The 27,522-nt window shown below is 36.6% G+C and overlaps 1 protein-coding gene across 1 annotated transcript in view; it reads right to left on the reverse strand.

The window, feature by feature from the left end:
• The window catches only part of LOC149796277 (cyclic nucleotide-gated cation channel-like), a 62,251-nt gene that overhangs the window by 26,918 nt on the left and 7,811 nt on the right, over positions 1-27,522 (reverse strand). The window contains exons 2-3 of the mRNA XM_089960191.1: positions 18,847-18,861; positions 17,012-17,133 (exon numbers count right to left, since the gene is read on the reverse strand). Of these exons, the coding sequence (XP_089816317.1) occupies positions 17,012-17,133; positions 18,847-18,861 (137 nt within the window). The remainder of the gene's footprint in view (positions 1-17,011; positions 17,134-18,846; positions 18,862-27,522) is intronic.

A 27,522-nucleotide genomic window follows, 5' to 3' on the forward strand; every position in this document is an offset into this window, starting at 1 on the left:
GTCAGCACTTACACAATGGAGTCGGTTTATAATACTCCAAGATAATATTGGAGAGGCATAGCAGCAATTAAAAAACAGATGCAGCAGGTGTCACATGAGCTGTAGCCGCAGAATGTATTTTTACGACAGGCCATATGGCAAATTCATCTTACACGTACCAAAAACGATTCAACAGGCAGATCTTGTTTTTATCACATGACGTACATAAACGGCGTGCGTACCAATGCACGTTGATTGTCGTAGATGTTGCAAGTAGCCACAAAGAGGCTGAAAAGTTATCGTCTAAAATAGCAACTGAGGTTGAAGCAGCGTCTTGACAAATTTATCAACGTGGATCCCGGCCGCACTCGGCTTGTGATGGCCACAATTGCTACAAGTTGATGCTGTCAAAGAGTTTATCGGTGCAGTAACGACGCTGATGCTACAACAACACGTTAATATCAGACGTGGACACACCACGATACATCGCTATACGGCAATTATTGGGCGATTTAATCAAAACTTGCGTCGCGACTCTTTGGAAATCAATATATTCAAGAATTACTGCACGTTCAGGACAGATCTCGTGAAAGGGTTATGAGACTACATCGTGTGGTGGCCGCGTTAAACGACGAGGTCACGAGTGTAATTAACATGAAATCTGTCGATGCAATTGTGAGAAGAAAAAAAATATACCACAGCGAAAATCACCAGATCAGCTGCAACAACCAGTGATGAGTAGTAAAGTAACAGTGAGGTATTTATATGTACCTGGTGAACATGAAGGGGTGTAGGAAGAAAAACTGATCCCGTGTGGAGTGTAACAACACATAAAATTTCCAGCGTGGTAAGATCTACTGCGCAGCCATCATTATACAGACTAGATTCAACAGCTCCTCCACGTGCAATTGTACGTGAACAATTACAGGCAATTAATGAAAACGTTCATTTACCACCAGATCGGATACGGAGGATCCCATAGGCGCAAAACAAAAACGCTAACAAGAGTTACACACGCTGAGGTAAATTGTCGCATTTCATTGGGAAAATAATGTTACAATATAATTGTGGTACAGACGGAGCAGTGATTTTTTGTCGTTGTTTCAGCGTCATGACAAATTTCACATCCAGATCACAATGGTGTTATTTTTTGTGGTCATCTCGCTCATAACAAGCTAACTTTGTTCTTCACTGCGTTGATAATTCCTTCTTGACGCTGCTGTTGTTTGTGACGCTGTTGGCAACTCCAACACGTAGTCAAACCTGTGTAATTTACATATTTTTATTACTCTAGACATAGCCGGATAAACTAAATTTAACCATTCGATGCGATCATCGACAATCCAGATCTTGTTATCTGATTTTGTTAATCCCTGAGACGTATGAATTGTTATTACATATCCCAGAGTCCAGCACGGTGGGTTTAATGAAAACACATGTTGTACAGCCTCTATTGGAACCTCGACGATATCATTAAGAACGAATGTTTGTCTCATGCCGGTACCAGGAATGTCAACAAGTATATTTTGTTGGCGTGTATCTGTTGGTCGATAACATAATGGAACTAGCTGATCAGGAATTTTTTTATTGTGAAGCTTAAATAATTTACGCTGAAGTGAATCACGGACGTTTTTCCGGGATACAACTATTGGATCATTAGGGCGCCACAAGTTCCAGAAATCGGACATTGGAGTCTCTGAAATTACGGTACGCATTATTTCCATTGAATTTTGTCAGGTTGTAATCTGATTAACGATTTCAGTTGTCGTCGTAGTTGTTCATCCTGTGATCGATAGTCGCAAAAACTTCTTCGTATTGGCTAACATGGTTGATCAAATATTCGTGTGGTGATTCACCTATTAACGGTGGAGGCTGTCCATGATCGCCATACATACTAATTGCAGTAGATTTTGTTGATAACTAATCAAGAAATGTCTGTAATGTTTCTTTGTTCACTGTACAAATCTAATCTCAGATAATTATTAGCGGGATATATTTCTCACCCATTCGTTCGGGGGTCCATGCATCACCTAACCATCTAGTGGTGCATGCGCTGACACCACGTTGTCTCATCTCTCTGGCAAGCCTGGATCATTCAGATAGACTGTGTTATGTCTCGTGATTGGATCTTTTACCGACGGTGATGATGATGGATCTGATCAATTATCATTGCTATGACTCCAGATAATTGCGTATTTGTTCATGTTTTATTCGCCACGAACCCCAACCGGCATCGCCAGCATTGTCGATAAATGATTTCACAATATCCATTTTACAATGACTAATGTGAAAAGAATCTGTGGCGACTCTAACAACGTCATTAGGAAATCTGTTATTCATCGATAAGATGTTTATTGACGAGTATGCCAACACACACCTTGCGCCGCTGTATCCTTGACAACAAAACCTAATTTGGCTGGATCCATCATCAATCTTGTGCAACGACGAGCATTATCGAATGATGAACCCTGAGTGAACTTACCGAAAAAAATTGTAATTTGTATGAAATTATTGCAGAGGTTACGTTGAGCGATGTGATATTCTTGGTATCGAGCATGTATCGTAATAACACTATTGGAGCCCAACGACACTGATTGTTTTGGTCAACAGTCGTTGAAATTGACATTGGTATCCGGTTTATTAAAGTGTATACTGCACCAAGTTGGTATCAAAGGATGAATACTCGATGAAAACTTGATTCAATCTCGGCAAATCCAGTAAGATCGATATTTGGTAGTGGACCGTTTATTGGGACTCGTGTCATTTCTTGTGTTGGATGCCCGAATCATCTCGAAATAACGATGGCACTCGCCAAGTCCAAGAAAAGCCGCCGGATAAGCCGCTACGTTATCAATTGAGATCATATCAGATGGATTATATGTTGTGCTCCAGAGACCACCATGGTCAATCTCAATACAAGATTGTGATATATCATCGAAAAATTATTTTGGAGTTGGACGCCAATTAATTTTTTTTTGTTGGGCTATATGCGCCACAAAGGACGACCCTGTGAAACAGTTAACGAGTAAATCATCGTTGTTGCCGACATATTTTACCATAATCTTTTTTAATGCATGTTGGAGTGATTCCTTCCTATAAAGAACTCCAGACGGCAAAAGAAACTGATCAAATATTGATTCATCCTACGCAGAGTCATCTCCGTTGCCGATACACGATCACGCTTACTTTAGTTGTAGATTGTTTCTTCGTAGATAACGCCATCATAAAATTGTATTATTCTCTCCCTCGGAAATTTTGTTGCTGCTTCTGTCCATGCATGACAAAATTCTGCTATGTTATATATGCAAGCTTCAGTTGTATTGATATATTTTTCCTAATTATTTTTTTAAAAATTCTTCATTCTGTTAATTTGTTACCGCGTTTTGAGTTTACAGAATGCTCAATGATACTTTGAGTCACAAAATTTAGCGAGCCTGTTTTCACTGGAGCAAGAAAAGCTATGTCTGGATCATTCAAACGATAAAGCGCAATAACAAATGCTGAAACTGGATACGCGTTATTATATTATGGTTTGTCGATTCCGGTAAAAAAAAAAGGTTTAGAATTTTTTGTCTACTATGACTACCTTGTAATGTCTCCGTGATTCCGTAACAGAGTCGAGTTTATCACGAATAATCCAAGTAAGACCGTCTTGGGTAGTATGGTCGACAATAAATTTTATTCTAAATATATACTTGCTATTGTTGTCAAGACTACCGGTGAAATATTGATATTTTTATTGCAATACTCAAGCTTCGTCCCACTGACCAATGCTATACAATTGCATTTCTTTAATATGTATTATGCTATGTGTCTAATTGAATTTTCATCTAATTAGACTTTTGCTAATAGTATAATGCTAACTCAGACATATAAGTGGCTGATGATTGGGTTAGCTATCCAATGTTGGGAAAAAAAATGTCGCAATAAGTATTGTGCGGTTCATTTACAGTTATGTTAGCTTGTGGTGGAAGAAAGTATCGTGCGTTAAAAAGATATTTTGAGATAACAAATGCGTCTGTGGATGTAAAAATAAAAAACTCCGAGGACTACATTGAAATATACATAAAAAATGGATCAAGTAAGTAACGACTCAGTTGACCATGTGGTACCCCATGAAGGGACAGATAAACTGGCTACTGAAACGGTGCCCTGGATATTTTTTACGTCATTGTTTACCCCTCTGTCCTCTATGTTGTTCATATAAAATAAAAATGATCACATTTTATGGCACATATAAAAAATATCACGTGTCACATATAGTTTATGTTACCGTTCATTGGTCATTCCAACGGTTCCATATATTTTTTGCTATTTTTTCACCAATCCACCTCCTCTGTTCTCCATTTTCTCTACTCACGCCCTCCTGATGCTAGCAGGTATAAATTATACGAGCATAAGAGTTGAATACATTTAAGTACTGACACAAATGGAAAGCAAGAAGCTTAGTAATGGCCAATTTACTGAAAAAGAAAAAATATAATAATGACCAGGACTGCAAATAACGTGATAAAAGGCACCTGTCTGTAGGGTGGAGTTTGACAGGACAGCTGAATGGCCATATTCGCTTACCCAGAGTCGAATCTAACTGAATGCAACAAATACACTGGATAAAGTGTTCAGAAAATAGGATGATTTTTGACTTGATAGGTAAAATAAACATGCATACACAGTAAGGCCGCATGAACGCAATAGTGTCTGCAGACTATCGATCAGAACGATAGTTTGTACTAGGTTTGGAATAGCATGATAATCCCTCTACACACACATTAGCTGTATGTGTTAGATAATAAGTTATGAATGCATACGGCCACCAATATATGATATGGCTGAAATGATAGTCTTGCATAGGATGTGAAATGCAATGTTGCTTATGTGCATAAATATATACAGCGTATCTGAAGTGTCGAAAATTGTATATTGATATCCCTAATAAAAGAAACGGAATGACACACGGGTCTATACAAGTGTGAATATATATTAGCAGGCCACACGCCTAGGAGTAGCAAAGTGTCTGTTTTGCCTCTCTGGCACCCTTGGGTCACTGACGTTCTTCACAGACTCTACACTCATGCCTTTCTTAGCCTATATGAGACTCATGCATGTCTACCAATTTAATTAACCACGCACGTAATCCAGTCATAGGTTTAGATTCGACAACGGGTGTCAGTGCCCAATGAGCTCGACAGGGTAAAACAATAGCAAATTATTACTACCAGTGCTTGCTTTGTATGTGGTTGCACACAATACTGATCGATATTAAGGCAACAAAAGATTCGATCGATATTCATGCTTTATCATTATCGAAGGATGTTTAAGCATTACTCGTTTTGCTTTTTGCATATCCGTGCTGTTTCTTATTTGTGTTCGTAATTGTCTGATTTTCCATTTCCGCTAGTAACATTTCAAACTTTGCCGCACTGATTATTTTGTTCTCAATTGTCACTGAATACAGTTCACTGATCGTATTGAGACTGTCTTGTGCAGCTGAAAGCATAAACACCTACTCGTGTACGCAATCGCATTTAAATTAATTTGCTAGCTTCACCAAAGACACCGGTTACTATCGATATAGCTCCGACAATATCTCCGATTGGTGCACCTACTATGGTTGTTGTTGTGATTCCAGTCACAACACGAGCAACAGGCCGTAAATAGCTGCTACAACGAACACAGACGTTTATATTTTACGATCAGCGCGGTTCTTGTGTTAAATTCCTCTCTCAGCTTTTGTTTTAATTTGATTATTTTGTTCACGTCCGTAAAACTGAGGGTCCACCATAGTTCTTCTATTAATACCACAATCTATTATTTTAATTGTACGACAAGCAGACCCTGTTCGGTCTCATCAGCACTTGCATGCGCAATACGCACACCACTTCTAGACAATTACCCTTTTTACTGGTACAATTGCCATACAATTATGAAAAACTCTGCCTCAGTAATATTTAAATCTCTGTTGATTGTGCATTCTTTTCGCATGCACCGTTCGTAGCTATCGATCGTATTTGCCCAACTGCTGTCCGAATAATTGCATCCATGATGAATGATAATCGGGATCATTTTTGTCCCAGTTGAGTCAATGTTGGTGTAAAATATTCATTGGTGAACGTAACTGGGGTGGATACATCGGTGTAATCCACTTCGGCATTGTAGAAACAATTCCGGAGAGCTTTTGCATCTGCTGCTGCAGCCAACTTTTTGGTCTATGCTTAATATTCGAGAAAGTTACTGCACGTGGTGATGGTGGCGTGTCAGTGATTTTGATCCAAACTTTATTTTGTTTTAGCGATCTGTTCATCCAAGTATCGTTTTGCTGTAACCATGCTATCAACATACTCGTGATATGATCAACCGAAAAACCTGAATATCTGATTCCAACGTTTTCATTCATGTCAGTCAGTTTTGTTTTCTTTAAACCGCACAGTCTCCTTCCAACTTGACAATAATATCATGAATGTCCACGTTAAACATTTTAATTTTGCCTATATGATCTTCAAAGTCGAAGGTCACGTGGGTCCAAGCCAACAACTTTACTGGTAAACTCAGTCAAATCCGCCTTCGTGGCAAATCTGTTTAGATCCATATCAGCACCGTGTCGTCGGCCAGAATAACGTCCATAAATCTTAAGAGACATTTTGTTTAATATTAAACGTATTTTAATGTGAAATCAATAAGTACTTGCGGTGTTGCTGAACGTTACGCTGCATTCAACGCTTCTGTAACAAGATGACCTTGTAAAGGCCCATCCAACCGTGTTTGTACTGGTATAGTCGAATAAAGCCTGGTTGTTTATCGTGTTTGGTTAAATAATTACCCACTTCATCTGGTGGTGCATGTCGATATGAGTCAAAATGTCAAAATAAAAACGATTTTTAGGTTTCACCACGTATGAGACCCAGTTAGTGCCAGGTCTTATTGTCAAATCCTGATTGACGATGACGTTTTCACGTGAGCGTGGCACCATCAGTGCAAGTTCATTTAATCTGTTTTATTATTTTTGCCATCGCGAGTAAATCAAAATTGATGAGCGGCGTGATCTTCTGCTACAGGGTAATCGAAGACCTCTGCTTGAGGGTATTCTAGGAATTGTTCCTCAAAGGCCTTTTCCATTTTTAAATGACCACGAGACGTTACCTTTTTTAGTGCCATCCCAGATGCAGTTCCGAAAGCCCTTAGTGCCGCAATTTTTTCAACAGCTGAATCCGATGCTGCCAAAACCGCAGGGATTGCAACAAGGGATGGAAATATTTCACCAGTCTTTTGCATTTGTGTCACCTCTGACTTGGATAATTTTAATATCACTGAGGCATTGTTGTGTTTGGCCGCATTAAGCTAAATGAGCGGAACAATTTCCGTCACTTTTGCCGGATAAATTTTCAGTGTGACCCCACAATTGTTTTCGTTTGCGTTTTTTAATTTTATTTTTTTCCAACAGACTCTCCATAAGGACGACCCTCCCTATCGTGATAGAACATTATTATTAAATACGCAACAGGTTATTAATGAGTTTTATATATTTTCAACAGGTGCATCGATCACTCTCATGAGGCTGCCAGCACCGTCCAACAACATAATCTTGTCAGAAAGTATCCCAGAGTACCATCTGTAATTAGCACTAGCTGAACATACCCGTGCATGAAAATACACGTAGACACCGGTTTGCCTTATCTGGCTCTTCAAAGATCTACTGGCTAACTTGTTCATTAGCACCATAGTAGAATCAGATAATGCAAAAATTATAACAATCATTTTCTTTATTAAAATGATATGAATTTAAATTACAATTCCAAAAATAATAATTTCTAAAAATTATTAAAACTTCACAACGTAACAGACGAACTGAATTTGGAAACACGGTTTCATCACCATGTTTAGACGGTTTAAGTGTTGCTTGTGCAGAACAGTCAATGACGGAAAATTATTTGATTTTTCTCAATTCTTTGTTTTTATCGAAAGCACCTGCGAATTTACTTCACGTGATGCCTTTGAATAACACAGAGTTATAATGCTATCTTATCTTCATAGTGTGTGCTATGTCATACCAAAACACTTACCGCAAATCCAACTCTAGTTCGGACATGTAATGGACGAGCTGCGACCAGTGGAACTTGTATTCGATGTGGAGCAAAGAAGTTTACGTTTATTAGACCACCCAAGGGTATTGGTAGAATTAAGAGTTCCAGTTAAAACAAAAGTCACCGGCGGTGATATTGCGGCTGCATTAACCAAGTTGCCGGGCATACAAACAATACCAAAAGCACCAAATTTGTTTCTTTTTGAAAAGTACCATAGTTGTAATCAATTATGTATATTTAATTTAATTGTTTGTTAGTTTGAAATTGTTTTATTTCATTACATGTTATTGTAATGTAACATTATATGTTGAACTTGGCCATGTCCAAAATTGAATTCATTTCTACTTAACCTGATTCATTTTTAATTTCGTTCATATAAACAACAAATACAAAGCTAAAATATTCTCTGTGTGTATACGTTTAATATCAGGAGTATTACAGAGTAAACAAGAAGGCGTAAATATGTTGATTTGGGTCAGGGTTTTGGAGTTTCCTAAGTGAATTTTACAGGTTATTGTGTTGTAAGTAATCAAGGCTCATTAGATCATTCTAGAAGGTTATTTTCCATTATTTCATGTTTTTTATTAAAGAAAAAGCTAATTGTGACCAGAGGTCAAGTGCGGAACTTTATGATCTAGTGATTGTGAGGATTTGGTCAGTCGTGCTTTAACATCTAGCACCTTCAAGTCGTATTATTTTTTGACCAGTTTGGGCTGAATATTAATTTCTTCTAATTATTGAATTCAAATGATTATTTTCTTTAGAAATACAAAAGTGCTCTGTAGACACATCATCACTCCGATTGTTATACCAGACACGTAATCGCCATCAGTTTTGGATCTCTTCAGGACCTGAAGTGAATTTTAAGCAGAACTTTTTATTATTAGGAATTGAGTATATAATCCTTGGATTAATTTTTGATTTAATTCACAATACCGTAAAGTTTTTTTCTCGTTTTCTCTTTTTATTTTAAGAAAATAAAATATTTGTCAAATTTTACAAAGCTTGTTGTCTTTCACTCTTTTCTGTTACTGTTTTTAAAAGCATAGACTCGTAAAAGAAAATTGGATGCTCGTCCTTCATATACGAATTTTGCTCAAATATTTTTGAAAACTCCGTTTTTGAAATTGGAATTCCCATAGTTTCGGAAATTTTAAAATCCTAAGTATTATTTCACATTTTAGAAATCTTTAGTGAAACCAACAACCTTTTTACAATGTCATCTAAAGTGGGGATCTTTATTTCAAATCCTACTAAGAAACAGTTAGACCTTTTGTAAAAAGATGAATTGCTTCAGCTTGCCAGAAAATATGATCTTTCTGAGGTAAACGCTTCTTTAATGAAGCAAGAAATAAATATTTTGGTCCAATATTTGGTGGAAAAGAATGTTTTGGATAAAAGTGCATTGGATCTGATTAGTAATTCTATATCCGACTATAAAATAAAAGTAAACGAATTAAACTTAAAATACAAGATGGAATTAGAGTTAAGAAATCATGAACTTGAGAAAGAGAAAGAGGAGAAGCAAATGCAAATAGATAAAGAAAAAGGAGAGAGGAGAATGCAATTGGAGAAAGAGGAGAACCATACGCAATTAAATAAGAAAGAAAGAGAGAGGAAATGCTTTTGGAGAAAGAGAAGAAAGAGAGGCAAATGCAGTTAAAGAAAGAAGAAAAACAAATGCTTTTGAAGAAAGAGAGAGAAACAAATTAAACAAATGTAAATGCAATTGTAGGAAGAGGAGAGAGAGACAAATGCAGATTCAACAAGAAAAGGAAGAAAGAGAATTTCAATTTAGATTAAGTCAATTAGAGCTGGCAAGTGACAAGCACATCCCCACTTTACAAACAAATTAATGTTTTGAATCTACGAAGAATATTCGGTTAGTGACAATATTTAGAGAAAAAGAAGTAGATAAATATATATTTGCATCATTTTGAAAAAATTACTGAAAATTCGAAATGGCCAAGAGAGAATTGGATCATATCATTACAGGGTGCACTTTATGGCAAAGCCCGAGACATCTATGCTTCCCAGTCAGTACAGCAAAGTGATGACTATGGTCTGAATAAGAAATGTATCTTTAAGGGATTATGAGTTACTCCCTGAGGCTTATCTGCATAAATGCAGGAACTATTTAAAAGAAGCTTGTTAAACTCGTGTCGAATTTGCAAAAGAAATGTTGTTGTTGTGGGGTTTAACGCCATTTTTCAGCACAATAGGCTATACATGGCGGCCAGTATTAATGGTGGAGGAAGAACCCGGAAAACCCCGGAAAGAACCACCGACCCACGAGAAGCTACTGGCAGGCTTTCTCACATGCCCACATTGGCTGAATCTTAGACTCGAACCGCCGCAGACAGAGGTGAGATGGCAGTGATCCGTAACGAAGAGCGCTTTAGACCACTCGGCCACTCGGGGCCCCGCAAAAGAAATAAAGTAGTTATTTGATATGTGGTGCTTAGCCAAAAAAAGTTGATAAAGATTACGAAAATATCAGACAACTCATATTACTTGAAGAGATCAATAATTACGTCTATATTGACGTTAATACTTATCTTGATGAGCATACGGTCAAACATTTAGAAAATGCTGCTCGTGCTGCTGACGAGTATTCCTTAACTCACAAAGTTTCTTTTGTAAGTAAGTCTTCTTCTGAGCAGTCTTCTGTTAGAAACAGTATTTCAGCCTAATAAGAGCCCTTCCAAATTTCAATCTAGCACAACTATTATATATCAAGTTTCTGATAAGATTCAGAGGTCCTTATCTTTTCGTACGTGTACCTATTGCAAGAAGAAAGGACACTTTATTTCTGATTGCTGAAAATTGAAAAATAAGTAACAAAATCAAGATCGACCTATTCCAAATGCTAAGAAGTCAAGGTCACGTTCATGTATTGAAAGCAATACATTTGTTGGGTCTAATAAACCCCAGTCTGATTTTATTATGGAGAATTATAAGCGATTTATGTCAAAGGGTTCTATATCATTCATCGGTGATTCGGCCAATCCTAATCCAGGTTAATCTTGCAATTAATTTAGTTTGTATCTGTCCCACTCGGTGAGGATTTAAGCGAAGGAATGCCATTAAACTCTGCTGGTTTTAGAGTAACAAATCTTCGGAATTCAGAAATTATGAATAATCTAGACCAGGAAATTTCGCGTTTGCAAAAACAAGATAAGAATGAACAAAAACAGTTATTACTAGCACATGATCACTTATTTTCAGATGTTCCTACAAGAGCAAATAAAACCTACCGTGACGTTGAAATTGCAAATTCCACGCCCGTGAAACAACACCCGTACAGGATGAACCCTCTCAAACAGGAATGTTTGAAGAAAAAAAAAGAATTCACTATTTGCTAAAGAATGATCGCATTCAGCCGAGTTTCTGAACAAGTCTACTCCAGTCACTTTTACTCGGCTCCAATCATTCTTCAGCAAATAGTGAATTCTTTTTTCGAAACATTCCTGGAAATAAGTGATCATATGCAAGTAATAACTGTTTTTGATAAATTATTAAAAGCTGAAAAGTACTAAACGAACTTTTCATCCCAAACAAGATCACTTTATATTGATGAAGGCCAGCAGGAGTCACTAATGCCGAAATTTCCTTTTTCCCTTTCCGTCAGTGGAATTTGCCAAATTGTTTTTGAAGGTAAAATTTGGTGACATACTTTGCATTTTCAATTTTAACAATGCAGTCATCGATTCTTGGTAATGGAAAATAATGTTTTAGTCACACCGTTCACCTTTCTATAATCAGTGCACGTGCGGAATGAAATGTTCGCTTAGTACTTTTCGGCTTTTAATGAACATGATTACATCTGTTATAGATAATTGTGATGCTTACATCGATGATGTCATCATCTTCAACGTCACCTGGAAAGACCATTTAGCAAAAATTCGAGAATTCTATGACAGACTCACTTATGCAAATTTGATGCAAATTTAACAATTAATTTACCTAAAAGTTAGTTTTGCCGTGCAACATTTCTAGGACATATCGTGGGACATGGACAAGTTAAACCTATAGACGCTGAGGTCAAGGCTATCTCTGAATTCCCTGTGCCTATCAGTAAAAACCAACTGATGTGATTTCTGGGTATGGCTGGATACGATTATACTGAAATTTATACTGAATTCAAACCGGGAATTATATTACTGTGATTCAACAAAAGACTGTTGGCAAATCAACACTATCAAAGTTATGACAGACACGTCATCGCCATCAGTTTTGGATTTCTTCGGGACTTGAACTTAGTTTTATTCTGGACTTTAAATTATTAGGACTTGTATATGTAACTCTTGCATTTTTTAAAATTCAATTCGCAATACTGTAAGTTCTCTTTTCCCATTTTCACTTTGTATTCAAGGGAAAGAAATTATATTTTTTAAATTGTACAAAATCAAAACCATAACCTATAAAATTCACTTAGAAAAGTCCAAATCCCTGACCAAATAAACATATTCACCTTTCTATTAATACAGATCTTGATATTAAGCCTATAAACAAAGAGAATAATTTAGCTATGTATTAGTTGATTACATATGATGAAACAAGTTTTTAAATATAAAAAGTCAATGAGTTAAGGCAGAAATGAACTCAATTTTGGACAAGGTCAAGTTCAGCAAACAATGTTACATTACAATAACATGCAATAACATGTTTTTTAAAAGTTAACGGACACTTAAATATACGTGACACTGATGACTTTATCAAACATTTGTATCATGTATCATTCGGAAATAACATTTTCTGATGGCTTTATGAATAATTTGCATCACGTATCAGTAGGCAATAAAGCTCTCTGATGACTGTCAACAATTTGCCTCACGTATCACTGTGAATTGTTTTTTTATCTGAAGACGTTATCAATAATTGGCATCACGTATCACTAGGGTTAAAACTCTCTGGTGACTTTATGAAAAACTTCACATATCACTCGGTGGTAGAAGTCTGATGATTTTATCAACAAATTGTATCACGTATCACTCGGCAGAGAGAGAGAGAGAGAGAGAGAGAGAGAGAGAGAGAGAGAGAGAGAGAGAAAGAGAGAGCAAAAGTCTAAAATCAAAATGTTTATATGATAACGACAATCCTGAACATAATGATTGGCATATTGGAAGCATATTTTAAAAATTCTCCGGGAGGAAAATGTTCAGGACACGATCTTAACAGCAAAAGAAAAATGAAAAGTGGAGGGAAAAAAAGCTCTAAATTCTTTCGTAACCCTAAGAGAAGGCATTCACTCAAAACATTCAAAGCTTATCCTTGACTGTTGAAGTGAATTAACAGATCTGAATAGCATTTTAACGGAATAGAAAACCTTTCACAAAACCTGTATTCCACTAGAAACTCATAAGTCAATAACTCATTTTGACTCTTTATTCGCAAACTATCTACAGACGAGAAACAAACACTGGAAGGCTCTCTATCATTGCGTGAAGGTCTATACACACGGGGAAAAAAAACGAAAAAATGACAAGTGAACACATCACCGGTCTTAGATGACGTTTTACTGCTGAGTTCTATAAATTGTATTTCTGAATTGACTTGAAGCCTTTTGGGGTTAGAACCGTAAATTTTGCATGCGAAAACAATAGTTTATCAGTTACACTAAAGCAAGGAGTTATCACATATATTCCTAAAGAAGAAAAGTCAAAATTTTATCAAACTATTTGAATAGCCGTCTCTCTCTTGAATGCTGTTATAAAAATTGCATCTTCATCTATGACTCACAGAATAAATGTTTTCCACAGGTAATAATTCAAACACAATCATGGTCTTTTAATGATGAATGTACGCGCCTCATTTTTGACTTAAAAGAAAAACAGATGATGATAACATCCCAACACATTTAGTTATTCTTGATTTCGAAAAACTTTGGATTTAATACAATGTTCTTGTATAAAAGAAAGTCTTTAGACTTTTCCATTTTGGACCATCTATCCTCTCAGTATCTAAGACGTCAACATTCTGATGACTCAGCTCTCTTATTAGCTGGCGATGACACTTCTCTCAACTCTGCTTTAGATATTCTTGATAGCTTCTGCTGCATTGGATTGGGGTAGAACTATGACAAAACCCAGGTCATATGGCAAAGTGCGAAAAGGCGTTGTAGTAAAGAATTAAGAACAGTAAAACAACGAGAAGAAAACCAGTTCATAAAAAGATTTAATATCAATATTACGTTCCTAGGATTATGTGGAGTTATTGAATACCAGTAACATGTAAAACTATATTAGATATACTGGGAATGAGAAACACCACGACACGAAAAATAAATCATATCGGGAAGCAGGCCAAAATTGTCCAAATCATGTTATATCCCATACTTCAAGAGAAAGAAAAGAATTCCAGTTCAAATGAAAACTAAATGGAATTAGATTTGAAATAAGAATTACTCGCATGGAGATTGGGGCTTGGTATTTTCCTACCTTTCTCTACCAAAGAGACTAGGAATATGTATTTTTCCTTCCCTTCTCTGCCATGGAGATTGGGAATCGATGTTTTCCTTCTCTTCTCTACCATGGATATTGGGAATCAGTATTTTCCTTTCCATCTCTACCATGAAGATCGGGAATAGGTATTTTCCTTCCCTTCTCTACCATGGAGATTGGGGACCAGTATTTTTCCTTCCTTTCTCTACCGTGGAGATTGGGAACCAGTATTTTTCCTCCCTTTCTCTACCATGGAGACTGGGAACCAGTATTTTTCCTTCCCTTCTCTACCATCGAGATTGGGAACCAGTATTTTTCCTTCCTTTCTTTCGGCAATAAACCTTTATGATGCCTTTATCATCAATTTGCATCACATATCACTCGGCAATAAACCTTTCTGATGACTTTATCAACAATTTGCATCACATATCACTCGGCAATAAATCTTTCGGAATGACTTTATCAACAATTTGCATCACATATCACTCGGCAATAAAAAATAATATGACATCAGTACCAACATCATAGTCTAGTCTAACTTTGGAATCTCAGTCACATTATTGCTATTACAAAATCAATGTAGCGAACATTGTTAATTAACCAAAAATTTTAATTACTTTTTGATTATTAAAAAAATCTGGTTAATTAATCAAAATCAATATAATTGACCTTTCTATTTAATCTCATTGACTCTTTTGTTGTGCCTTCAACAGCGGAAATAAACTCAGCAATAAAACACCTAAAATACATACCACATAAGATATTCCTTGCATCCGATAAAACACTAACGTCACCTAAAATAAAATATATATCCATCGCTTTTTATTTTGGCCAGTAATAATCGTGTTTCCGAAAATCATTCCAATTTGTTTTAAAAATTTAAATGTCTTAGTAACTGCAGTAAATCTCTTACTCCACTTTGGAGTCTCTCATTATTACCTCATTCCGATTTACTCCCACTCCCCGAAAAAAACTGTATTCTTTATTTGTTTATTGAGAAGTCACTTTAAAATTGTACAACCTAGCTTCCGACTTATAATTAACGATTGTATTAACGGCAATATTCTTTTGTTATTTCTTTAAATACTGTGCAAGATATGACATAATGGACCTAAAATGTTACTGCTGGACACGGATAGTGTGCTTGTCAATTTCTCTTAAACCTCCATTGTCCTAAATTTATATACATCAACTTAATCATGAATTGTAATACACTTACTCTCTTGCTTCTTGTTTGCTCCATTATCTCTCACTTTCATGTATTCCTTTCATTCTTTCTTAATTTCTTTTTCTATATCTTCAGACAAGATGGCGGCTGTATGTTTACAAGCTATTCAACGATGGGACGTTTTATGGATAAAATATTAATATGCAAGCAACTAATAAGCGACATGTACTATAAATCTAGACACTGTACTATAAATCTAGACACTGTACTATAAATCTAGACACTGTACTATAAATCTAGACACTGTAATATAAATCTAAACATTGTACTATAAATCTAAACACTGTACTATAAATCTAAACACTGAACTCAGCTAAACGCTGCTGGTCATACAAATTCAAATATCAATTTGGTAAGATAATCATGCGGCTCTGACATCTGTTTTCTTATTCCGCACTTAAGAAGCAAAAGCTTTACAGCTTTTAATGTCACGCAAAGAAAAATTAGGGTAAATGTTTCATAACAATGTAACATTCTAGGCAGGCAAAAGAAAATATATTCTAAGAATCCAACAAGGTACTGGTCCCAGATTAAAAAAAAAAATGTTTCAAAATTTAATTAAACTGAGATTTTAGAATATCTTTCTTATTGCATGTTTAGTGTGTATGATTTTTTTTTTCTTCCACCGAACATTTAGTAGAAGTCGGGCATTAAAATGTAGTAATAAAATCTTGATCTTTCATTAAAGGAGTCGTGTCTTATATTTGGTGATATTTTGACGACTTCCTCAAATTAATGGAATTTCTCTTGTCTTTTTTTAGACTAGAAGGTTTCCATATTATAAAACAGGAAAATTGATTTTTGAATAATTTACACTATATCTGCTTCTCAGAAAAAATAATATTATCTAAGTATAATTTTCAATTTGAGGAGAAAATTTGAGCATTTTAGTGAAAAATGGAGCGAGCAGGTAATCCGAAATTTCAAAACTTCTCACGCACGTCTTCAACTAAGAATTTTGATGTCTGATTGGCTAATGTAAAATCACTAACCAATCAGATGTCATATTTAGATGAGCGTGACATTGGGTTAATAGGCATGGTGCTTACGTGAACTGGTGTCAGTGGAGAAAGATATCACCGATCACCAAATCTGCGAACACTATTTACCTTCGGACCAAGTTGTTATGCGACTATGCGTGAAAGACCATATCGTAATGAAAAGCATCGTATCGTGAAGTGCTGAGAGAGAGAGAGAGAGAGAGAGAGAGAGAGAGAGTCCGTTTTGTTTATTTGCTTGTTTCCCTGTAGTAGTGTCGGATAATGTAACATATTCTCACTTACTCCTTTGTGAATAAATCCCGGAAAGTCCACGGCCGTATGTCATACTCCTCCGAAGTAGCTCTTCCGGTCACGGTAAACCTCTTTAGGAAGGGATCTAAATCAGCCAGAGCTGAATGGCGTCTCTGATATAATAAATAAACAAATAACTAAATAAATAAATAAATAAATATTCATCTATCCATCACTCACTAATTAATTCACCATCGACCATTCGATCTACAGTCTTGGCTAAAATATGCTGTTATTAAAATAAAAGTATTCACCGATTAAGCTGAGTACAAGGAACTACTTTTAGAAACAAATTCAAGCTTTGATTTAGTGCTTTTGTACCGGCAAATGCTTAATAAAACGTCTTTGTATATAAGGAACATTCTTTGTGAAATTACACTTTCAGAAATCCGAATGAAGTCCTTATATATTTCCTCTCTGTTTAAAAGATTCCTATGTCCGAAACGTCCATATCTAGAACATTTGTTCTTGTCCTCAAGAAATGACAATAAACTTCACATAGATATTTTTTATATTATGTTTTCTTATTTGCTTTAAAGAGGATTATATTTTGTGACGGGAAATGTAAACACATACAAATATAATTTGCAAATGACGGTGTCTTTATAAAAAGTACACTTGTTCATTAAGAAAAAAGTCATTGGTTGTCGTTTGTTCTACTTTTCTTGAAGGAACAAGTGTGCCCTTTGTTACGAGTCTATGCCCTTATGATAATTAACAGAAAAGAGTGAAAGACAACAAGTTTTGTAAAATTTAACTAATATATTTATTTCCCTAGAATAAAAAGTGAAAATGAGAGAAAAAACGGCTTACAGTATTGTAAATTAATCCCAAAATAATCCAAGAATTACAAACACAAGTCCTAGTAATTTAAAGTCCCGAATAAAATTCAGTAAAAGTCCCAAAGAACTCCTAAAACTGAAGTCGATGACGTGTTTGTGGTAGTAATTGAAGTTTTGATGTGTCAACAGTCTTGTGATGAATCACATAAATATAATGCCATTTTTGAATATTCGTTAAATTTCAGTGCCTGTCTCTATCCAAGAATTTTATCAGAGCACTTTTGTATTTCCAGAGAAAAAATCACTTGAATTTAATAATCTGAAGAAGATAAAATTCAGCCTAAACTGGCCACAACATATATATGCTGAAAGTGCGAGATGTTAAAGCACGAATGACCAAATCCTCACAACCACAATATAATATAGTTCTCTGCTTGACCTCAGGTTACAATTAGGTTTTCTAAAAAAAAATATTACCTAATGGAAAATAACTTTCTAAAATGATCCCGATGTTTACACAATCAAAACCATTAGCTATAAATTTCATTTAGGAAACTCCAAAACTTTGACTCAAATAAACATATTTACTTCTTCTATTAATAAAGATGCTCATATTAAGCTCATAAATATAGATAATAATTTAGATATGTATTAGTTGTTGACATAAAATGAAATAAAAAATAAATAAAAAAGTCAATCAGTTCAAGCAGAAATGAACTCAAACTTGGATAATGTCAAGTTTAACATACAATGTTACATTACAATAGCATGTAATGAAAAAACGTGAAGCTAACAAACAAACAATTAAATTAAATATACATAACACCTAACATGATCTATTGGGGTCATCTGTTGTACAATTTGGGATATTCAGGAATTAATAATAATAATGATAAGAAGAAGAAGATGAAGAAAAAGAAAAAGAAGAAGAATAAATAGATGCTGAAATAACGTATTTTCTCTCCATTTTTGCTAAGTTTTGCATGCTGAGAGAGAGAGAGAGAGAGAGAGAAGAGAGAGAGAGAGAGAGAGAGAGAGACGTACCCCTTGTTTTGGAACCTAAAATATATAATAGAAAAATAAGTGTTAAATATGAAGATCTCTCTCTCTCTCTCTCTCTCTCTCTCTCTCTATATATATATATATATATATATATACACAAGTGGTATATCATTAATACAGCGTGCATACTATATATAACTATTTTATTTATATCAAATACAAATGCACATATTTGTCTTTTGAAGGGGGTTAAGAAATGCTCCGGGCAACTTTGTTTTGACCAAGCGAATGAACTCCTCACATCCCTTCAAGTATGGCCGCTGAAAAAGATAGTACTATGCCCCCCCCCCTCTCCGTTGGGCGGTTTGACTTATCGTTACCATCATTCATAGGTCAAGAGACATCGTCGTATGTCACAATCGAAAGTCTCTAACGCTCGTATTTTCGTGCCTCATATAATATTGACGGTAGACAAATCGAGGTATGTCACAATGATTATGAAAAATTCTGGAGCAAAAATATCCTTGAAATCAATGGCGTTGCAAGGCCCAAATAAACTATCGTTGACAGAACGTCATCTCTAACACTACAAAGACGCCAAGAAACAAAAAGTGGCCTGCCACTTGATCTTTCTTCAAGCGGCGATACCAGCGTTGATTGCCGCTGCAGGCCCAGATGTTGCAAAAGCATCTGCACTCAGTGCCGTTGGAACAGCTGCCGGCATGTCATTGAAAAGGCAACACAAGATGATCTGAGGAAGCTGCTTGAGAATATATACTTGAACATCCAAATGATGGTCTTAAACGAAGAATCAATGAGACATTACATCTAAACTAGGTGAAATCTGATGCAGAACTCTTTTGAAAATCTAAAATTGAAAAAATAACTAACAGGGGTGATGATATTTGAAGATTTTAATACCAACTGTCCACGTTTAAACTAACCTGGTTTAACATCAATATTGTCTCGATGGTGCAATTGACGAATTTATGCCAAAAATCAATGCGGCATGAGGCAAAATAAGAGGCCCTAAAGATATTCTCCGACATAATAACGATCCAACTAATGGTGGTCGCCATGTATCTCCGGGTATAGTTAACATCACGTATATGGTGCAGTCAGCGGTAGTTATAATGTGTCTGGATCACAGACGGAGCAGGCCCAGTAAGGACATGTTCTTTACAGCTTTTCTTCGGAGTTCCCACCTGGTCATTTGATTGTGTCAATGACCAAGTAATCCTGTTTATTTATGATGTCATAATCCGTCAATGTCACGAATACATTTCCGTCTCATGCAAACGAATGGTAATTTATTGGACACGCGTAGTGGAACATTAAGTGTTAGTTTGCATGTGCGTCACAGACCTTGAAATGGCCTACTTTGAAATGGTCCACCATGAAATAGCCAAAAGACCCCAAAAATAACTCATTCCACCACCGATAACCAAAACAAAAATTACATATCATATTTTGGCCGTTATTTTTTTTCTCTCTTAAGTCTTTTGGGAACTGGTGTTGTTGTTATTCCGCCCTGGATTCGGAATCCTTGCTGGATTTCATCACAAGTTGTTTTTAGCTATCTGGTACTTACAGCCGCTCGAGTGCTCTGATCGTATTTTCTCAATGGCGATTGCCAGTGGAACAAATTAGCTATCCTGCATTCATCGGTAGCTGGCAACATAGCCAATGACAATTCCATTTTGAATTGGATTAACTTTATAGCTCGATATTCTACCTCTTGTGTATCTCTGCCCTCCTCCCGTTGCTGCTGTACCATTTTGAAGTCGGCGTTATTAACATAAATTGAACCTCGTGACTATCTTGTTGTAATTGTTCAATCTCAATAAATAATTTTGTCAATATTTTCCTGGTTCATTATACAATAAATATATTTATTTAATAATGTTGTAGCCAAAAATAGACAGTACACCTCAATGAGACTCTTATTCTTTATGCTAGTTTTCTATTGCCGTTCCATTGTGTCCCATCATGGATTAAACTATAATGATGCTTTTCTATTTCTGGCTAATTTTGGCTCATTACCCTTACTTTCTGTTTTTACCGTGGGGGGTGTATTTTCCCCCGTGGTAGTGAATACCCTCTCCCCCCGGAAAACTTCTAGATTGTGAAACGAAATTCTAGAAGTTCAGAAGGTTGACCAAGTAATTGTTTCCGCGAGCTATTTCGTCAACAGGACATGTACTGATCATTGACAATTTTTTTCATGCTCAACCCCCAAGGCGAATCCCTGGGGGTGCAAAAACGAGCTCCCAGCGGAGACTCGACGTGGTGGATGGGCGAATTATCAATGATCAGTATATATCCTGCTGACAGTTGAGCCCTACGGAGCCACCACTTATAATATTTTTTTAAACGCCGACAAATTATGTCCGTCGCGTGGTGGTTTCGAACCGAAGCAAACTTTCCCAAGGCGAACATCAATGTACTATCGCTACTGGCAAAGAATATACTATTCTAATATGAATATTAAGAGATGACATAATATTTATAATTCTGTTATAATTCTGTAAAACAACAAAAATTTTGACTCTGTTATAACTACAATTCTGTTACCGTAACAGAGAATATTAATTGTATCAGTATAAGTGCACATGTGATATCATGTGATCAGTTATTAATAAGTGCAGCTGTGAGGTCTAAGCACGCCCAGCCATTTTCATGTACATTCAGCCATTTTTCATGTACAGACAGACAACAGCTATAATTCCTCACACGTAGATAATTTCTCACTGAGAGAATTTATAATTCTATCTGTACACGCGCAAGCAGACGATCTGTGCTATACAGCCGTTTAAATGTGTGGCTTAGCCTGCCTAGCCAATAATCTTGTTATTGATCGATTGAAAACAGGTAGTCTATTTGAATAGCATATCAGGATTTTATACGTGAAGTTAATCGATCTCTGTAAACCAGGTAAAAATTTGTCTGTCAGGTCATTGACAGAGATTATGTTGATAACTGAACGCGAAGCATGTTACAGAAAGTCGCCATTTATTTTTAAAAAAAGGGTACATTATTTACTTGTAGTAGGGGTCAACCAAATAGTTTATCCAGATCAATTCGATATCGTTTTGCTGGATCGTGGAAGCTGATTCTAATAAATCCACGTGGAGTTTTTTGAGTACGTGAAACAAAGTTTCTAAACTTATTTATGTCCATGTCGCCGGGACACCAGGTCTGATGAATATTTTGCAATGTATGTGTGTCAACACCGTTAAAATAACAAAACAAATACAGTTATGTCTGATCACTTTGGGATTTGAGTGTACAGCTGTGTAACGTAAATAACATCTGTGTTTTTATGTCTGCCTCGCGCAAATATTTTGGCTGGATTTGATTGTTTGTCATGCATGACATCATCGTAAACCGCAAGATTATTGACTATCATCAAAATCTTCGATGGACTGCGCATCATTAATAAATTCAATAACACCTCTATCGCCCTCAGCTTCAATGAATTCCTTAAGAACAGTATAGCATGGTTGGTCATCCTCAGATGGTGCTACTAAATAAAGTTTGTCTCATTTGAGCCAACTCATGAGGTTGAGCAATAACTGAGTTTTACCGGACCCAGACGGACCAATTATAACGGCTCGAATAGAATTTGGTAGCACTGGATCATGCTTGAGCCTGAAAAGTCAATCACGTTCATATTTTACGAATATAATATTATTTATAATAATAAGTTGATATTGTTTTAGATACAAGACGGTCACAGATATATCTGGGTTAAAAGCAACAACGACGAAAAAAAATAGGTGAGCACTTACAGGTAAGTGTGTAAAATGCGGCGTAAGAAATGTACGTTTGTATGTGGTGGCATGGCGAATGGCGGTGATATTGCTGCGCCGCTCAGAAAATAACCATAAAACGGCATGGGCTAAGTACCCACAAAAAAAGCCATCTTCAGGGATACAGTTATTGTGATCCTGGATCCCGACTTGATATTAGACCTAACGAAAACATCAACCAAAACCAAGTGAAATTTTCAGTAAATGCGATTGATCAAGCGTGCCATAGTCATGACATGTCATATAAAATAAATCTCTGCAATAAAGACATATCGCGGATGTAAGGTTGATTCATACGTTGAAATTGATATAGAAAAAAGCTTACGAGAATCACTCGCGAACTTGTTGATAAGATCGGCTATGAGTGGTAAGTTAGATGTGGGCGAAGGAATTAATTGTCCAATAAATAATAATAACAATAGAGTCTATTTAGTATAGTCCAAGAAGATACTGGAAAGGAACAGCGGCGCTTAGCAAACTCGCCGATGCAGCAGGTGTCACACGTGCTGTTTTCGCAGGTTGATTGTCACGACAGGCAATATAGCAAATTTTATCTGCCACAACCCAGAACGATTGAGCATGGGCGATTTGATGTCAACACGCACAACAAAGTTCATCAGGTATCTTGTTTTTGCTGAAGGTCGATTCTTACAAAGAATTTCTCGGTGTAGTAACATCGCTCATGTGACGTTAAAATCAGATGCGGACATACAGTGTTATATCTTAATCAGGCAATCACTGCACGATTTAATCGACCACTTGCTGAATGATTGGTTGAACATCCGTACGCCCAATAATTGTTCTACAAGGACAGATCTCGTGAATGGGTTGCGAGACCTCCTCGTGTGATATCCGTGGTAAACAACGAAGAAATGCGTAAAATGGCTATGAAATATATTGATGCAATCGTGAAGAAATACATCTCATGTCTGCGCGACTCAGCCGTGAATGACACACAGAGTCCATTGCTTAGCAGCAAAATGACAGGTATTTGTAGGAACCAGGTGAATTTGAAGGTGGTAATAAAGAGCAACCGATCCCGTCTGGAGTGTAACCACTCATACCACTTCTGACGTGGCAAGATTTGCTAACTGACCTGCAATATACAGGTTAGATTCAACAGCTCCTCAACGTGGAATTGTCGGTGAACAATTACAAACAATTCCTGGAAATACACAATTACCACCAAGTTAGATTCGCGCTAGCAAAGGACATTAACGCGGAGAAGATTGCTCGCCTACGTCTGTTACATTCAAGACATACCAGTGCGACATGTTTGCGTGTGTAGCCGAGACTATTATCGATTCTGTCTCAGGTAAATTGTTGTATGTCATTAGGAAAATATTACCACAGCGTTGTTGTGTTACAGCAGGCGCAGTGATTATTTTGTCGTTGTTTAAGCATCTTCATATATTCAATATCAAGATCAAACTGGCACTCTTTTCTGTGTCTTTCCGTGCATAACCAGCGAATGTTTTCTTTATGGTGCCAGGGGTGGAAGCTCCAGTTGTTGGAGTGTCGTAGACAATCTTGGCATTGTTTGAAAAATTCTGCGCAGTTGAGATATTTTTCTAACTTTCGATACTGTCACATACTAAATTTGACCATTCGGTGCAATCATCGACAATTTAGATATTTGTATCTGAGACTGTTAGCCCTTGCGACGAATGAATTATTATTGCACATTCTAGAGTCCAGCACGATGGCTGAGACTTTGTCGCCGTTGACGAAATCAATAGCGTTTTTGACGCCGCTAGTGCCTGCTCAACAAACTGTGCGGAAATTTTATCGATATCATTAAGAACAACCTTTTGCTGTGTATCCGTTCCTGGAATAGTTACTGAAATATTTTGTCTACGTGTATCCGCTAACTATGGCACAATGGAACCGGCAGCGTTGAAAATCTTTCGCGCTCATGCACTACGTTGAAGTAAATCACACGTTATTTCGTTATTCAACTATCATATCATTAGGGCGACATAAGTTCCCAGAATCCAGCTCGGACGTTTCGGAAATTATACAGCACATTATCTTATATTGAATTCTGTCCGGCGGAAGTCTAAAAAACGTTTTCAGCTCACGTAGTGATTCATCGCTGGATCGGTGGTCGTACAACATTTCCTCATAAGCGTTGACGCAATTTTTCAGCCAGGTGTGTGGCGATACTCCTGTAAACGGAGGAGGTTCTCCTTGATAGCACACATGATAATTGCCGTGTTTTTCGTCGACAGCCAATTGAGAAACATTTTTAACGTGTCTTTTGACACAGTACATATTTCGTCATAATTTTAGGAATATATTTCTCACCCATCCGCATGAAAGTCCACGCATAACCACGCCATAAAAACACCTGATACTTACATGACTAACTCTAAATTGTTTCTTCTCTCTGGCAAGCCCATGAGTTGACGTTACCACAATCATATCTGAATTTCTAAACAATTATATCTCGCACCTGTTATTTTACCAGAACCACCTGGACCATTAAGATAAACCGTTTTATATTTTGTGAATGGATCATTCATTGACGGACTCAGCAACGGTTGTGATAATTTGTTGTTGAAATAATACACCGCAGGTGGTTTAACATCAGTTGATTCAGGATAATTACGTATTTGTTAGCGCTTTATTCTCCGATGACCCCAAAGTGTGTTAGCTAAGCCAACAGTAGCGTCTTCTACGCCATCGCCGGTGACACAACCACTAGAGTCTTCGACGCCGTCGATAAATTGTTTCACAAGATCTATTTTTTTATCTACTTAGATAAAAAGAATCCGTAGCTACTCTAACAGCGTCATTTGGAAATCTTTTAATCGTTGATAACAGGTTCATTGACGAATATGCAAGCATCGAAGATCTCAAGTGAGTAAACTGCGGAGAATCACCATCGTAGTAGCTAATAACGGTTCCAATATTTGTACCGTCATGCAAACTTGCACTAAGCCGTGACACTAATACATCTCGCGCCGCCGTGTTTGCGATCACAAAATCTAGTTCTGCCGGATCCATAATTAATCTTGAACAACGGCGTTTATTATCAGTTGACGGCCCACAAGTAAACTTAGCGATAATTTTTCTGCAAATATATTTATCATCGCGCGGTAGCCAAACTGTCTTCGCAGACTTGTACAAAATTACTGAGATGTCGGACTTAAATATGTCAGAATGTTAGCGTCCAACATATATCATACTAACAGCATTGGAGCCCAGCCACGTTGATTTTTTGCACAACAGTCATTGAGTTTAAAACTGGTATCTGGTTTATTAAAATGTTGACCAAACCATATTGGTATAACATGATGAGTATTTGCTGAAACTCAAATGATTCGATCTCGGTATCGTAGTCGACGGCGTCGGAGACGCTGTCATTGACAACGTTAACACCAGGCAGTATACCGTTTATTGTAACTCTGGTAAGTTTGTGTGTTGGATGATCGAATCGTTCAAAATATTGTATATTTTCGCCGTACTAAGAAAACTGGGGGGGGGGGGGTTTAAAGCAACATTGTCAATTGAGATATCTGTACTATCATATTTTTGTGTTCCAAAGGCATCTGTGTACATATTCAGCACAAGAACATGATATATCGTCGAGAAATTTCTTTTCTGTTGGACGCCATGAACTTTTTGTTGTGCTGTATGAGCTACAGTAGACGAAGTTGTAAAACAGTTATTGAGTAATTCATCTATGTTGGTGTCGGAGTCGCAGACGCTAGCAGTCATTTCACAACCGCCGTCTTTGATACATATTACCACACTTTTTTCATCGTGTGTTGGATAGATTCTTTCAGATAATGTACACCAGGTAGTAGCACAAACTGATCAATTATTGATTCACCATCATCATCGGTGGATCCATCACTATCAAAAAGCCAGACTGATACAGGGTCACGCTTACTAATATTGTAAATCTCTTTAAAAATATCCCCGTTGTTCTTTCTCGTGGAAATTTTGTAACTATTCCAGTCCACGCGTGTGAATTATGATATATAATCGCTTTTGGGGCGCCTTAACTAAAATATTTGCCCGAATTTTCAAATTCCCTTTGGTTGTTGTTTTTACTACTAGTGGAAACTTCAATGTCTTTCCCAACACTGCGATGTCATCTATTTTAGCTACGTTGAAAAGAAACTCCTCACGTTCATGTTTTTTTAAAATTCATAATTCTGCAAGTCGATTTCCTCGTCTTGAGTTCATAAAATGTTCTCTGACACGTTGAGCTACACAATTTACCGTGCCTGTTCTCATCGGTAGAAGCATTAATATCAGGATCGTTCACATGGCAGAGTGCGTAAACAACAGCGATTACAGGATATGCCCGTGAAAAATATAGCCAGTCAATACCGGTCAATGTACCTGGTTTATAATTTTTTCCACTGTGACAACGCTGTTAAGTCGTCATAATTCTTTAACAGGGTCGAGTTTATCACGGATAATCCACGTTGGACCATCTTGGCTATCATGTTCGACAATAAACTTTATTCTGAACAGTTATCGTTTTTCGTCTGTAAAATTATTAAAATTAGTCCTTGCTGGTTCGTCATTCATAGTGGAAACAATACAAATACCGTCGTCATCTATTCTTAATGTTGAAAAAAGTCCATGAGCAGCACCATCTTGATTAAACTCGTCTTTGGCCATTTTGATAATTTCGTGTAACTGTAATTCAAACGGCAGACGTTTCTTTGAAATCAAATCTGGTGGTGTGTTCTGGTCTAATCGCGGCCAATCTTTTTCTCTCCTGTTACAAATTCCTATTTGGTTTTATGTCCGTTTCAATCGCGTCAAATCTCTCAAATTCCTTTGAGTTTAACAATGATTTTATCTGGTCTCATAATTGTCTGTGTGCGAATTTTGACCATGGGAACTCTGATATACCTCCGGTGAGAGTATAATATTGTTCTTG

Source organism: Sinohyriopsis cumingii, chromosome 6 (genome assembly GCF_028554795.1).
Source record: "Sinohyriopsis cumingii isolate HCF-2022 chromosome 6, ASM2855479v2, whole genome shotgun sequence".
NCBI classification, from domain to species: Eukaryota; Metazoa; Mollusca; class Bivalvia; order Unionida; family Unionidae; genus Sinohyriopsis; species Sinohyriopsis cumingii.